At 39.6% G+C, this 13,027-nt stretch overlaps 1 protein-coding gene across 1 annotated transcript in view; it reads right to left on the reverse strand.

Moving 5' to 3' along the window:
* The window catches only part of LOC135363141 (rho GTPase-activating protein 20-like), a 199,911-nt gene that overhangs the window by 25,800 nt on the left and 161,084 nt on the right, over positions 1-13,027 (reverse strand). The window contains exon 3 of the mRNA XM_064583824.1: positions 105-272. Coding sequence (XP_064439894.1) covers positions 105-272 — 168 coding nt within the window. The remainder of the gene's footprint in view (positions 1-104; positions 273-13,027) is intronic.

Consider the following 13,027-nt stretch of genomic DNA (forward strand, 5'->3'; position numbering starts at 1 on the left):
TGGGCAAAAACAAAAGAAAAAAAATGTCATGTCTTCTTATGGTAAGGGTTAATGGAAATGTAACTTCGTGATCATCACAAGGGCACGTTGCTTAGTATACATACTTGGTATCGGACACCAGCAAGAAATCGCTGAATAAGAAGAGGTGCCGCTTCTGCCTCCTCCAGCCTCTCTTGAGCTCGACGGGGCCGTGGATAAGCAGGGTATGGGCGGCACCCTCAGATGATGTAGTGCTTTTGCTGCAGGCATCCACCTCAACAGAAGAGCTCTTCCTGCAACCCACCAAACACCACGGAGCAGCTAGTTACTAGTCAAATATACAATAGAGTTTTATGCTAAATGTCAAGGTTCGCATAACACTAAAATTTAGTCTCAACCCCGAAAGCAGAGCTCCAGAGCTCACATTCAGGGATCGCTGAGTTATAGAAAGCTATTGAAAGACATGAGGTCGGACGTCTGGGTGGCTCAGTCGGTTAAGCGTCTGCCTTCAGCTCAGGTCATGATCCCAGGGTCCTGGGATCGAGTCCCACGTCGGGCTCCCTGCTCAGCGGGGAGCCTGCTTCTCCCTCTGCCTCTACCCCTCCACCCTGTTTGAGCTCTCTCTCTCTCTCTCTCACATGCTCTCTTTCTCAAATAAATAAACAAAATATTTTAAAAAAGGAGAGAGAGATGAGGTCACTTGGTGAATTGATGCAGATGGAGAACAGTTTCAAGGACAAAGCCCTTGGGCATGCCAACACTTAGACGTGGGGTGGAGAAAGCAGCAAAGCTAATCATGAGCTTTTAGGAAGGGGAGGATCAAGAGGTAGAGTGTATTACAAGAAGGCAAACAAACAACAACAACAAACAGGACAATTGGTGGCCTAATATAAAACAAAATGATACGGTGTGTGTGTGAAGAATTAATTACAATTTGCTTTCATGTTAAGATAAAAATGAAGACAACTGAAGATTCTGGAAATTTACTTATCTAAATCTACCTAAATCTTATCTAAATCAATATTCAAACTTGGGGGAAAAATTCTCAAAGATCGGCAAAAATACTGGAAACATCAAAAAGTTTCTAAACACAAGAGTTTAGCTATTACTTGGCTGAGCTCTGACTGAGCGCTGATAGGACTTTCTGGTCATCATAGGTAAAACAGCTAAATTGAACAGAATGCAAAAGTTCTTTCATAAATAGGACAGATATTTTCATAGACCTGGGAAAATTCTCTCTCGTGGAGCCAAGAAAGTGTCTCCTCCGAGAATGTAAACCCTGCTCTCTTCAGCTCAGCAGCACTGAATCTTACGAACCTGAGTAGCCTTTCACGAAGCTGGTGCTGAAGTTACTCATTAGTGTACACGTATTAGAAGAAACAAAAGAGAACAACACTTCCTGTTATTGTCAGTCTGTTTTGAGGCTCAAAAATAGTATATCAAAAGACTACCTTCTGCAGTGAAGCCTTGAATGACCACCTATAAGTTCTGCATACTTTCTGAATGATGTGAACATCCTTTTGTCTTCAGTTCTCAGGACTGAAAATCAAGTGAGTCTACAGCACTAGGCAGAGTACTGTAAAATGCTTGAAGCCTGAGGATTCCATAGTAACCTGAGATCACTACCATTATGATGTCACGGATCTAAGGCTCATGTCGTAACTGCCAAACTGACATACTTGTTTCCCTGATTTGGCCTGCACGTTTTGATTTTTTAAAAGTAATCTTTTTTATTTTGAGATAACTATAGATTCATATGTATCTGTAAGAAATAATACAGAGAGATTACATCAATTTTCTACAGATAGAGACTTCCAGACACTTCCATCACCACAAGGATCCTTCCTATTACCCTTTTACAACCACACAAACTTCCTTCCACCTCCCCCAACTCTTTAATCCCTGGCAATCACGAATCTGTTCTCCATGTGTATAATTTTGACATTTCAAGAATGGTATACAGAGGGGATCATATAGTATGTAACATTTTTGTGATTTGCTTTTTTCCACTCAACATAACGGGAGAGTCATCCGGATTGCCACAGGTGCTCACAGTTCATTTCTCTGTGTCTCTTAGTAGTATGCCAGGATATGGCTGTATCACAGTTTGCTTCACCACCTGCTGAAGGAATTCTGGATTGTCTGCAGGCTTGGGCGTTCACTAATAAAGCTGCTGTAAACATCTGTGTACAGGTTTTTGTGTCAGCGTCGGTCTTCTCTCCTCTGGGCTAAATGCCCAGGAGTCCAATTGCCAGGTCCTAGGGTAGCTGCTCTGTTTTGTTTTTTAAGACACTAACTGTTTTCCAGAATGGCTCTGCCATTTCACATTCTCACCAGTACTGTGGGAGTGATTCAGTTTCCCCACATCCACACTAGCATCCACACTGGCAACTAGTGTTGTCATTTTTTATTTTAGCTGTTCTGATAGCTGTGTCATGATATCTCACTGTGGATTTAACGTGCATTTCCCCAATGGTTAGTGATGCTAAACATCTATTTGCCGTGCGGACATCTTCTTCAGTGTGACGGAACCTACAGTAGTCTGTTAAAAACATTTTCCGTGGAGACGGTGTTCCCTGTCCACTAGAAAACTGACCATTTTACAGATGAGGAGGTGCTTCACGGACAGGTTAGACGCTTTCAATTCAAGCAGCTGCGACATAACATGAAGGATTCAAATCCAGCTGACTCAGGAGGTCACTCAGCTTCCTGTGAGGGCCCCCCACTCTTCTCACACGGACAGTGTCTTTCCTTTGACAACAGTGGAGGACTGAAATTTGATCCTACTAACAAAGTTCATGGTTTCCCTTATAGGCACCTCGAACAGGTATGTGAATCCCTCTCTTTTATTCCCCACTCGACTCTATGGGCCTCAAGGAAAGAGTCTATGTCTGATTTATCATTTTAATTCTCACAAACATTGGCACATTGGAGGAATTCAAAAATTCTCTTGAATGGGTGAATGAAATAGTTTTCTGGCATGGATGGATGGGGAAAAGGCATGACCTAAACTAGTCTCTCTCTCATTTACTTCATTCATTCAACAGATAGTGTTTGAACCTGTACTAGGAGAAAGACACTTGCTAGGTCTGGGCAACAGAGAGCCAGGCCCAACTCTCACAAAACCAGGATTTAAATGGGGGGGTGGGGGGCAGAAATTAAACAAAGAGTGTCATCAATAACTGTGTAACACCAGACTCTGGAAAGTACTGCAGAGAAAAATTAAAGAGTGAGATGAGAAATTAAAAGAGGGACCTGACACCTGATTTCAGTTGTGAAGAAGTCTCCTTTGAAGAGCTCCTTTAAAATGAGCTTTAAAGAATAATTAGGGATTGATTAGAGAGAGGAGAGAAAAGAGGAAGGCAGAGGGAAGGGACAAGAAGAGAAGTGTATTGGAAGGGAAGATACATTTTTCAGCTGAAGGGACAGAATGCGAATATGTGACGTTTCAGAGACATGGAAGAGTTTGCTAGTTTGGAGATACAGGCAGAAGGTACAGGAGCATGAAATATGCCTGAAAAAGTAGGTAGAGGCAAGAGCACAAGTCCTGGTAGACCTTTGAGACTTTACTGAGGCCTCTCATCTTAAAACCAAACTAGCACAGAAGTGACATGTAGATAGTGGCCTTCAGACTTTTCACCACTTTTATTTTTTTTAAGATTTTATTTATTTATTTGGGTGGGGGGTAGCAGAGGGAGAGGGACAAGCACAAACAGTGCTGAGAGTGGAGCCTGACCTGGGGCTCGATCTCACAGCCCTGAGATCATGACCTGAACCAAGATCACAACCTGAGCCGAGATCAAGAGTCAGAAGCTTAACCGACTGAGCCACCCAGATGCCCCTTCTCACCACTTTTAAAGGGACAAGTGCTAGTCTGGACATGTTTGATTGTATTAGAACCATGGAGGCTCATGGGGCAACACTTTCTGGCCTCCCCTCAAGCATCTGTCAACAGTTATTTAATGTAAAAATGTAGGCAAACTTATCTCTGCACCTTCCCCAATTCCCAGATTATGTCCCATTTCTCTGCCTCTCCCTTCAGAGAGGTTAGAGATTTAGAGACCAGGAAAACTCTCCTTCTAGAATCTAGTATCTGCTTATCAATACTGATATGCATCAGTCTCACTTGGGGGAGTTTTCAGGCACTCCCTCTCTAACCCCCAGAGGTTCTGATTCATCAGATCCAGAAAACCTGTATTTTGAAAAATTTTTTGAGTGATTCTTGTATGTAACCAGGATTGTGAGTTACTAATCTTCAGGAATTAATTGAGAAAGATGTAGTGTTCTGATTCTATCTTCCCCTTGTAGTAAAGCCAAGGAGAGAAAAGTTTTCTTAGAAAGATAAAGGGAGCTTTCCTTAGTCATGTAATAGTTACATTTACAGTAATAGCTAAAGCTTAATTTCTTCTAAAATACCATTGCTACTTATTTTAATTTGATGAATGAGCTCTAAATAGAATCACAGTGATAGGGTTTGTTTTCATCTATTTCATTGAACACTTAACTTTTCACCCTAAATATCAAATAGAAGAGATAGTATAAGGTAATCCTATGCCCATAATACCAATATTTTTAAGCATGTTGCAAAGACAAGACTATTTAAAAATTTTTTTTGAAGATTTTATTTATTTGAGAGAGAAGTGAGAGAGAGAGAGAGCATGAACAGGGAGGGGGGTCGGGGGGAGGGGGAGAAGCAGACTCCCCTATGAGCAGGGAGCCCGATGTGGGGCTTGATCCCAGGACCCTGAGATCACGACCTGAGCCGAAGGCAGATGCTTAACTGAATGAGCCATGCAGGTGCCCCTAGACTATTTTCTTAATTCAATTTCTTTCTTTTAATTTTTTTATATTTATTTTATTTCAATTCCAGTATAATTAAGTGTTATTATTAGTTTCAGGTGTACAATATAGTGATTCGATAATTCTATACATTACTCAGTGCTCATCATGATAAGTGTACTCTTAATCCCCATCACCTACCATCCATCCCCCCACCCACCTTCCTTCTGATAACTATCAGTTTGTTTTCTATAGCTAAGAGTCTGTCTTTTGGTTTATCTCTTTTTTATTTGTTTTGTTTCTTAAATTCCACATATAAGTGAAATCATATGGTATTTGTCTTTCTCTGACTTATTTCACTTAGCATTATACCCTCTAAATCCATCCATGTTGTTGCAAATGGCAAGATTTCATCCTTTTTATTGCTGAATAATATTCCATTGTGTGTGTGTGTGTGTGTGTGTGTATATCACATCTTCTTCATCCATTCATCTATCAGTGGACACTTGGGCTTGCTCCATAATTTGGCTACTGTAAATAATGTTGCAACAAACATAGGGGTGCATATATGTTTTTAAATTAGTGTTTTTCTCTTTTTAAAGATTTTATTTATTTATTTATTTATTTATTTATTTATTTATTTATTTATTTATTTGAGAATGAGAGAGGGTGAGCAGACAGGTGGGGGCAGGGGCAGAGGAAGAGGGAGAGGGAATCTCAAGCAGACTCTGTGCTGAGCGCAGAACCCAATGTGGGGTTCGACCCCATGATCCCGAGATTATGACCTGAGCTGAAACCATGTGCTAGATGCTTAACCGACTGAGCCACCCAGACACCCCACAAATTAGTGTTTTTCTATTTGGGGGGTAAATACTCAGTTATGGATCATATAGCAACTCTATCTTTAATTTTTTGAGGAACCTCCATATTGTTTTCCACAGGGGGCTGCACCAGTTGGCGTTCCCACCAACAGTGCACAAGAGTTCCTTTTTCTCCACAATCTTGCCAAAACCTGTTGTTTCTTGTGTTGTTGATTTTAGCCATTTGGACAGGTATGAGGTGATAGCTCATTGTGGTTTTCATTTGCATTTCCCTGATGATGAGTGATTTGAGCATCTTTTCGTGTCTGTTGGCCATCTGTGTCTTCTTTGGAGAAATGTCTGTTGATGTCTTCCGCCTATTTTTAAATTGGATCATTTGGTTTTTTGGTGTTGAGTTGTATAAGCTCTTTATATATTTTGGATACTAACCTTTTATATCATTTGCAAATATCTTCTCCCATTCAGTAACTTGTCCTCTCGTTTTATTGGTGGTTTTCTTTGCTGTGCAGAAGCCTTTTATTTTGATGTAGTCCCAATAATTTATTTTTGCTTTTGTCTCCCTTGCCTCAGGGGACATATCTAGGAAGATGTTGTTACAACCAGTGTCTGAGAAATTACTATCTGTGCTCTCTGCTCGGACTTTTTTGGTTTCAAGTCTTACATTTAGGTCTTTAATCCATTTTGAATTTTATTTTTGTGTATAGTGTAAGAGAGTGGTCCAGTTTCATTCTTTTGGATGTACCTGTCCAGTTTTCCCAACACCAGTTTTTGAAGAGACTATCTTTTCCCCATTGTATATTCTTGCCTCCCTGCTTGTACATAAAATCATGGGTTTATTTCTGGATTCTCTATTCTGTTCCGTTGATCTATTGTCTACTTTTCCGTCAGTACCATACTGTTTGGATTATTACAGCTTTGTGATATACCCTGAAATCTGGGATTGTGATACCTCCAATTTTGTTCTTTCTCAAGATTGCTTTGGCTATTTGGGGCCTTTTGTGGTACCATACATATTTTAGAATTATTTGTTCTAGTTCTGTGAAAAATGCTATTGGTGTTTTGATAGGGATTGCATTAAATCTGTAGATCATTTTGGGTATGGGACATTTAAAAATATTTGTTCTTCCATCAATAAGAATAGAATATTTTTCCATTCATGTTGTCTTCAATTTTTTTTCATCAGTGTTTTATAGTTTTCAGAATATAGGTCTTTCACTTCCTTGTTTAAGTTTATTCCTAGATAGTTTATTATTTTTGGTATAATTGTGAATGGGACTGTTTCTTAATTTCTCTTTCTGCTTCTTCATTAGTGTATAAAAATGCAGATTTCTGTATATTGATTTTGTATCCTGTGATTTTCCTGAACGCATTTATCAGTTCTAGTCTATTTTTGGTGGAGTCTGGAGGGTTTTCTGTATATATAGTATCATGTCACTTGCAAATAGTGAAAGTTTTACTTCTTCCTTACCCATTTGGATGCCACTTATTTCTTTTTCTTGTCTTATTCCCGGGGCTAGGACTTCCAGTACTATGTTGAATACAAGTAGTGAGAATGGACACCCCTGTCTTGCTCTTGATCTTGGGGAAAAGCTTTTAGTTTTTCACCATTGAGTATGATTTTAGCTGTAGGTTTTTATATGGTCTTTATTATATTGAAATATGTTCCCTCTAAATCTACTTCGTTGAGAGTTTTTATCATGAATGGATATTGTACTTTGTCAAATGCTTTTCTGCATCTATTAAAATAATCATGTGCTTTTTATCCTTTCTCTTGTTGACGTGATGTATGATGTTAATTGATTTGTGAATACTGAATCACGTTTGCATCCTAGGAATAAATCCCACTTGATCACGGTGAATGATTTTTTAATGTATTGTTGGATTGGGTTGGCTATTATTTTGTTGAGGATTTTTGCATCTGTGTTCATCAGAGATATTGGCCTGTAGTTCTCTCTTTTTTAAAAAAGATTTTATTTATTTGCGATAGAGCAAGAGTGAGAGAGCGAGAGCGCACAAGCAGGGGGAGTGGGAGAGGGAGAAGCAGGCTCCCCGCTGAGCCAGGAGCCCGATGGGGGACTCGATCCCAGGACTCTGGGATCATGACCAGAGCTGAAGGCAGACGCTTAACTGACTGAGCCACCCAGCCGTCCTCTTTTTTTTTTTTTTTTAAGTGTCTTTACCTGGTTTTGGTATCAGGGTAATGCTGGCCTCACAGAATGAATTTGTGATTTTGGAAGCTTTCCTTCTAACTCTTCTTTAAATGTTCGGTAAAATCCACCTGTGAAGCCATCTGCTCCTGGACTTTTGTTTGTTGGGAGTTTTCTGATTACTGATTCAATTTCATTCCTGGTAATCAGTCTGTTCAAGTTTTCTATTTCTTCCTGATTCAGTTTTGGGAGGTTATATGTTTCTAGGGATTTATCATTTCTTCTAGGTTGTTCAATTTGTTTGCATACAATTTTTCATAATATTCTTATAATCCTTCATATTTCTGTGGTGTTGGTTGTCCTTTCTCCTCTTTCCCTTCTGGTTTTGTTTATTTGAGTCCTCTCTCTCTCTCTCTCTCCTTTATGAGTCTGGCTAAAGGTTTATCAATTTGGTTGATCTTTTCAAAGAACCAGCTCCTGGTTTCATTGATCTGCTCTATTGGGTTTTTTTTTTAGTTTCTATTTCATTTATTTCTGCTCTAATCTTTATTATTTTCTTCCTTCTTTAGGTTTTGGGTTTTGTTTGTTCTTTTTCTAGCTTCTGTAGGTGTAAGTTTAGGTTGTTTCTTCAATGTTTTTCTTGCTTCTTGAGGTAGGCCTTGATTGCTATAAACTTGCCTCATAGAACAGCTTTTGCTGGATTCCAAAGTTTTTGGACCATGGTGTTTTCATTTTCATTTGTCTCCATGTATTTTTTAGTTTCTTCTCTGATTTATTCCCTTACAATTTTAAATCTTTGATTAAATGTGTATATTGGAAAACATTATGTAGTGTCGAGAGCATGAGCTCTGGAATCCAATTACCTAGTTTTAATCCTTCCTTATGATTTACTACCTACATGACACTGGGTAAACCAGTTATACTTCTAAAGCCTCAATGTCCTTATCTGCAAAATCAAAATGATGATAAAAGCATCTGCTTCATAGGGTTGTTGTGAGAATTAAATGAGATCATACTGCAGAAATGTTAGTATGGTACCTAACAGATTAATCCTTCAAATAATTTAGTTATGCTTACAGGAGACAATGAGACTTTTTATTCAAAAATAGCAACAATATAATGGGTATTCCCCCCATGAATAAAGACAGGGAGAGAGAACAGGTAGTAATGCCAATTGAGTAACTACAAATTGCCAAGTTCTTTGCCAGGCAGTTTATGGACATCATCTCATTTGCTTGCAGCAGATTTGTGAGGTAAGAATCATTATTTCCATTTTATAGATGGAGAAACTGAAGCTCAATAAAGTGAAGTAACTGAGAACCACATACCAAATAATCTGCAGAGTCAAGTTTGTCTAATTTCAAAGTCATATAGTTTTTCCTCACCTAAACAATGTTTTCCTTCTGGAGGAGGAAAGAAAATATATTTTAAGCCACATCCCATTTAGGTCGGCTCCCAAATTATTTAACTGACACATATGTGAGTGTTTTCATCAGCTGTCAGTGTTTGCCTATGGTGCCCCTATCCCACTCAGTCTCTCCTCCCTGAAATGGCTGGTTGAGGAACACTTAGCCACTGCTGGTACCATGTCCTAACTCTCAGTCAGGAAGTTTGCATCAGCTCCCAAGATGGACAGGAGACTCCTGTTATTTTACGGAGCCAGATCTGAGGTTTTAGACAGGCAGGGAGTAGGAGGCGTCAGGACTGGGAAAGTCGAATGATTCCCCTCCTGATGTCTAGTGGTTCACATCGCTAAGATAGATACCAGGCTGTGAATTGTGCCTCCTCAGCTGATCCCCATTCTGGATCAGTATCCCTATGAGTAATTTCTCTCCTGATTCTGGCACTCTGGACTTTCTACTACCACTGATGGGTTTTTATCTCTATAGAGGGGAAAAAAGGGATGCCCAGGCCTTGGCTGCGAGTGCTCACTCCACTACCCTTTGCTGCCCTCTACTGACCATACCTGGAAAGTACATTTAACCTTTCAGGCCCTTGGCCCAAATAGATACTACAGTGAGTGAAACCAGGCACACAAAATTTGAGGTGCACCAAAAAACTAAGTAAATAAGATATGATATTTTAATTTTAATATAGTATTTTAAAAAGTCAATTTGCAAAAAATACATGGTGAACAAAATATCTAAATGTACCCTAAAACAGTACTACTAGCTTATATGTACACAGAACCTGCCATCCATCTTTTCATTCAAGAAAGAGGTCTAATACTGCAGTGGCAAATCATGCTATCAATACTGGTCAACCTTTTTCATCACTCACATATATGGGGGGAAAAAACCCAGAAAATTTAGAGTAAGTGAAAAACAAAAATGAGAAGGTCTAAGTGGAACAGATATTGTAACAGTCGAATCCTAAAGAAAACAAGTAAGAGAACAGGGAAAAAAAAAAAAAAAACTGATTAAGAAAACAAAACCAACTAACATCTTCAGAGTCAAGAAGCCAAAGAATGGGTGGCTATAAAATAAGAACAAAGAAAAAAATTTTTTGGAAATTAAAGATATCATCGACCAAATTAAATGTACTAGAAAGTCTTGAAGATTGAGTTTAAGGAATCCCACTTGACTTTGACACTTGGAACATTCATCTTTCAGTTTTAATGACATAAGATTACCCTTTCTTTCTCAGTAAGTAGAGCTATTTGGTCCTTCGGTAAGGAGTAATTTAATCATTGGAATAATGGAAATGCTATTTGAATTTGTAGAATCAACGTATAAACAAAACTTGGAAGACAACAACTGTAAAAGAATCTGACTAATACTAACATTGATAATATAAAAAAAATGGAAGTCTGAATATTAAGGCAGCAGAGACGTGGAAGAGATAATGTCACAGATCTTTTTCACCTATTTATTTATATAGCAAAAAATCAAGATACACTGTCTAAAATTGATGTAACAAAATACAGACGTAAGCATACTCTTTAAAATGGTAATAACCAGAAAAACCAAAACAATGTAACTGGAAAACGTAGAAGCAGATGGATAAAAGAAATAAGTTTCTCATCTTTCAATAGATGCTATTTCAAGTTCATAAAACAAGAAATGAAAGTATTAACATAGGTTTCAGAGGTATTGTGATAACCACCAGCAGAACAGAAAATATTTAAAAATAGGGAGCTGGAAATGAGGAGTTGGGGAACAGGTTCAGGCAGGGAATTTACTTTTCATTTGGTACCACTCTGTACTGCTTGTTTTTTAAAATGTGTGTATGTATTAATTTTACACTATAAAAGTTAAAAAAAAAAAAAAAAACCCTCTTTGCAGCTGCAGCTCTTGGCATCATTTCCTTCCCAGCTGCAGTCTCTTTCCTTACACCAGTGGTCAGATCCTACTGAGACAGGAAGGAGTAAGAGAGAAAAGAAAAGTTTCTGCCCTTAATTTGAGTGTCTTGGAATCTTTTTTATTTGTTTGTGCTTGTGTTCTGTCTTTTCAAATGGTGCCACTTTTTGGAATACTAACTTTTGACTACTTTCATCTGTGATATCTAGAATCTTCTTAAAGTCTTGCTAAACTTTGGTATCCTTCTGTTCCTTCTTGACAAAGAGTAATCCTGACTCATTGGCTCTTACTGTGACCGTGGTATTTTATTTTCTTAGAATCTTGGTTCTGGTCAACTACTTCCTAGCCAGGTCCAACTCAGCCTGCCTAGGTAGGAATGAAAAGTCTATGGAAGAGTGATGACAATTACTACTATCAGAACAAGTAAGACGTGGCATATTAGGTAAGTTAAACATAGTGCTAAGGGAGCAGGGTGACGTTCATTACCCCATTCCTCATGCACTGACAGAGGAGAATGTGTTTCACTCCACTGTTCTGGAGAGAACACACTCGGAGGAATTTGGGAGTAGACGTTTTCTCTAGACCACAATCTTGCACCAAAGTGCCAAAAGCATGGGACACGAGACACAAGGAAATGAAACCAGAATATCTAAATTTTCGAAGAAGGCAATAATGTCTCAGGGTCACTCTCTAAATTTGAGAAACAAGGCAGAGGATCATAGGGGAAGGGAGAGAAAAATGAAACAAGATGAAACCAGACGCAGACAAACCATAAGAGACTCTCAATCTCAGGAAATAAACTGAGGGTTGCTGGAGTGGTGGGGGGGTGGGAGGGATGACGTGGCTGGGTGATAGACATTGGGGCGGGTATGTGCTATGGTGAGCGCTGTGAATTGTGGAAGACTGATGAATCACAGACCTGTACCCCTGAAACAAACAATACGTTATATGTTAATAGAAAGAAAAAAAAAAAAAAAGAAAAGGTCACTCCCTGAAAGTAGGCAATATATATGGGAGATAACTACACACGAGTCACCAAAACAAAACAGTAACAACAACAAACACAAAGAAATACACACACATATTAAACATAAGCCGTTGTGGAAGCACAACAGTTACTGGGCGCTGTGTGCTCAGTGAATACGGATTCACAGGCTGTGGACTCAAGGCGGGTGCCTCTGGCTGGCTTGCCGTGGGACTGAAACCCAACAGTTCCCAGGTCCTCGCTGTCTCCAATAGAGGGAGCACTAAGTTACCTGCCACGCCATGACCTAGTCACTTAATTGGGGGACCACAGTTTTGTTTGTGACAACTTTTTTTTTTTTTTAAAGATTTCATTTATTTATTTGAGAGAGAGAATGAAAGAGAGAGAGAACATGAGAGGGGGGAGGGTCAGAGGGAGAAGCAGACTCCCTGCCGAGCAGGGAGCCCAATGCGGGACTCGATCCCGGGACTCCAGGATCATGACCTGAGCCGAAGGCAGTCGCTTAACCAACTGAGCCACCCAGGCGCCCCTGTTTGTGACAACTTCTATAGGGGAGATGCAGTTTCTTTGGTGACTGCTGACCCCTTGGAGACTAGAACTAATTCGAGGTTCGAACCAACTTTGAAGAGGCTGAAGAAGCTACGCCCATTCCTGTGAAATCCCCGGACACCGCTACAGCTACCGGAACCCAGGCTCTGCGTAAAAGCCTCTGGCTGACACTGAGCCAACTGTATACGATTGAGAATGAAGGCACTTGGACTTTAATTTCTATGGGCTTTTGTGAGGGGATTTAGTTTGGGGGGAAGTGGAGTCATAAACAAAGAGTGTCCTAGTGTTCAAATCTGGGACATTTTCATGTGGATACAGTCTCTGTGCTCATTTCATCAAAGGCTGGTGAGCCCCTTTGGACAACATGACTGGACGTAATTAGTGATACGAAATGGAACGGCGAGTTAACTTTCAGCCTAGGGCGCTGCATGGCGTTCTACCGGACTCATGGGGCCGGAGTCTTTTGTG

Source organism: Mirounga angustirostris, unplaced genomic scaffold, assembly GCF_029215605.1.
Source record: "Mirounga angustirostris isolate CCGP_5_RB_7025 unplaced genomic scaffold, mMirAng1.0.hap1 SCAF_31, whole genome shotgun sequence".
NCBI lineage: Eukaryota > Metazoa > Chordata > Mammalia > Carnivora > Phocidae > Mirounga > Mirounga angustirostris.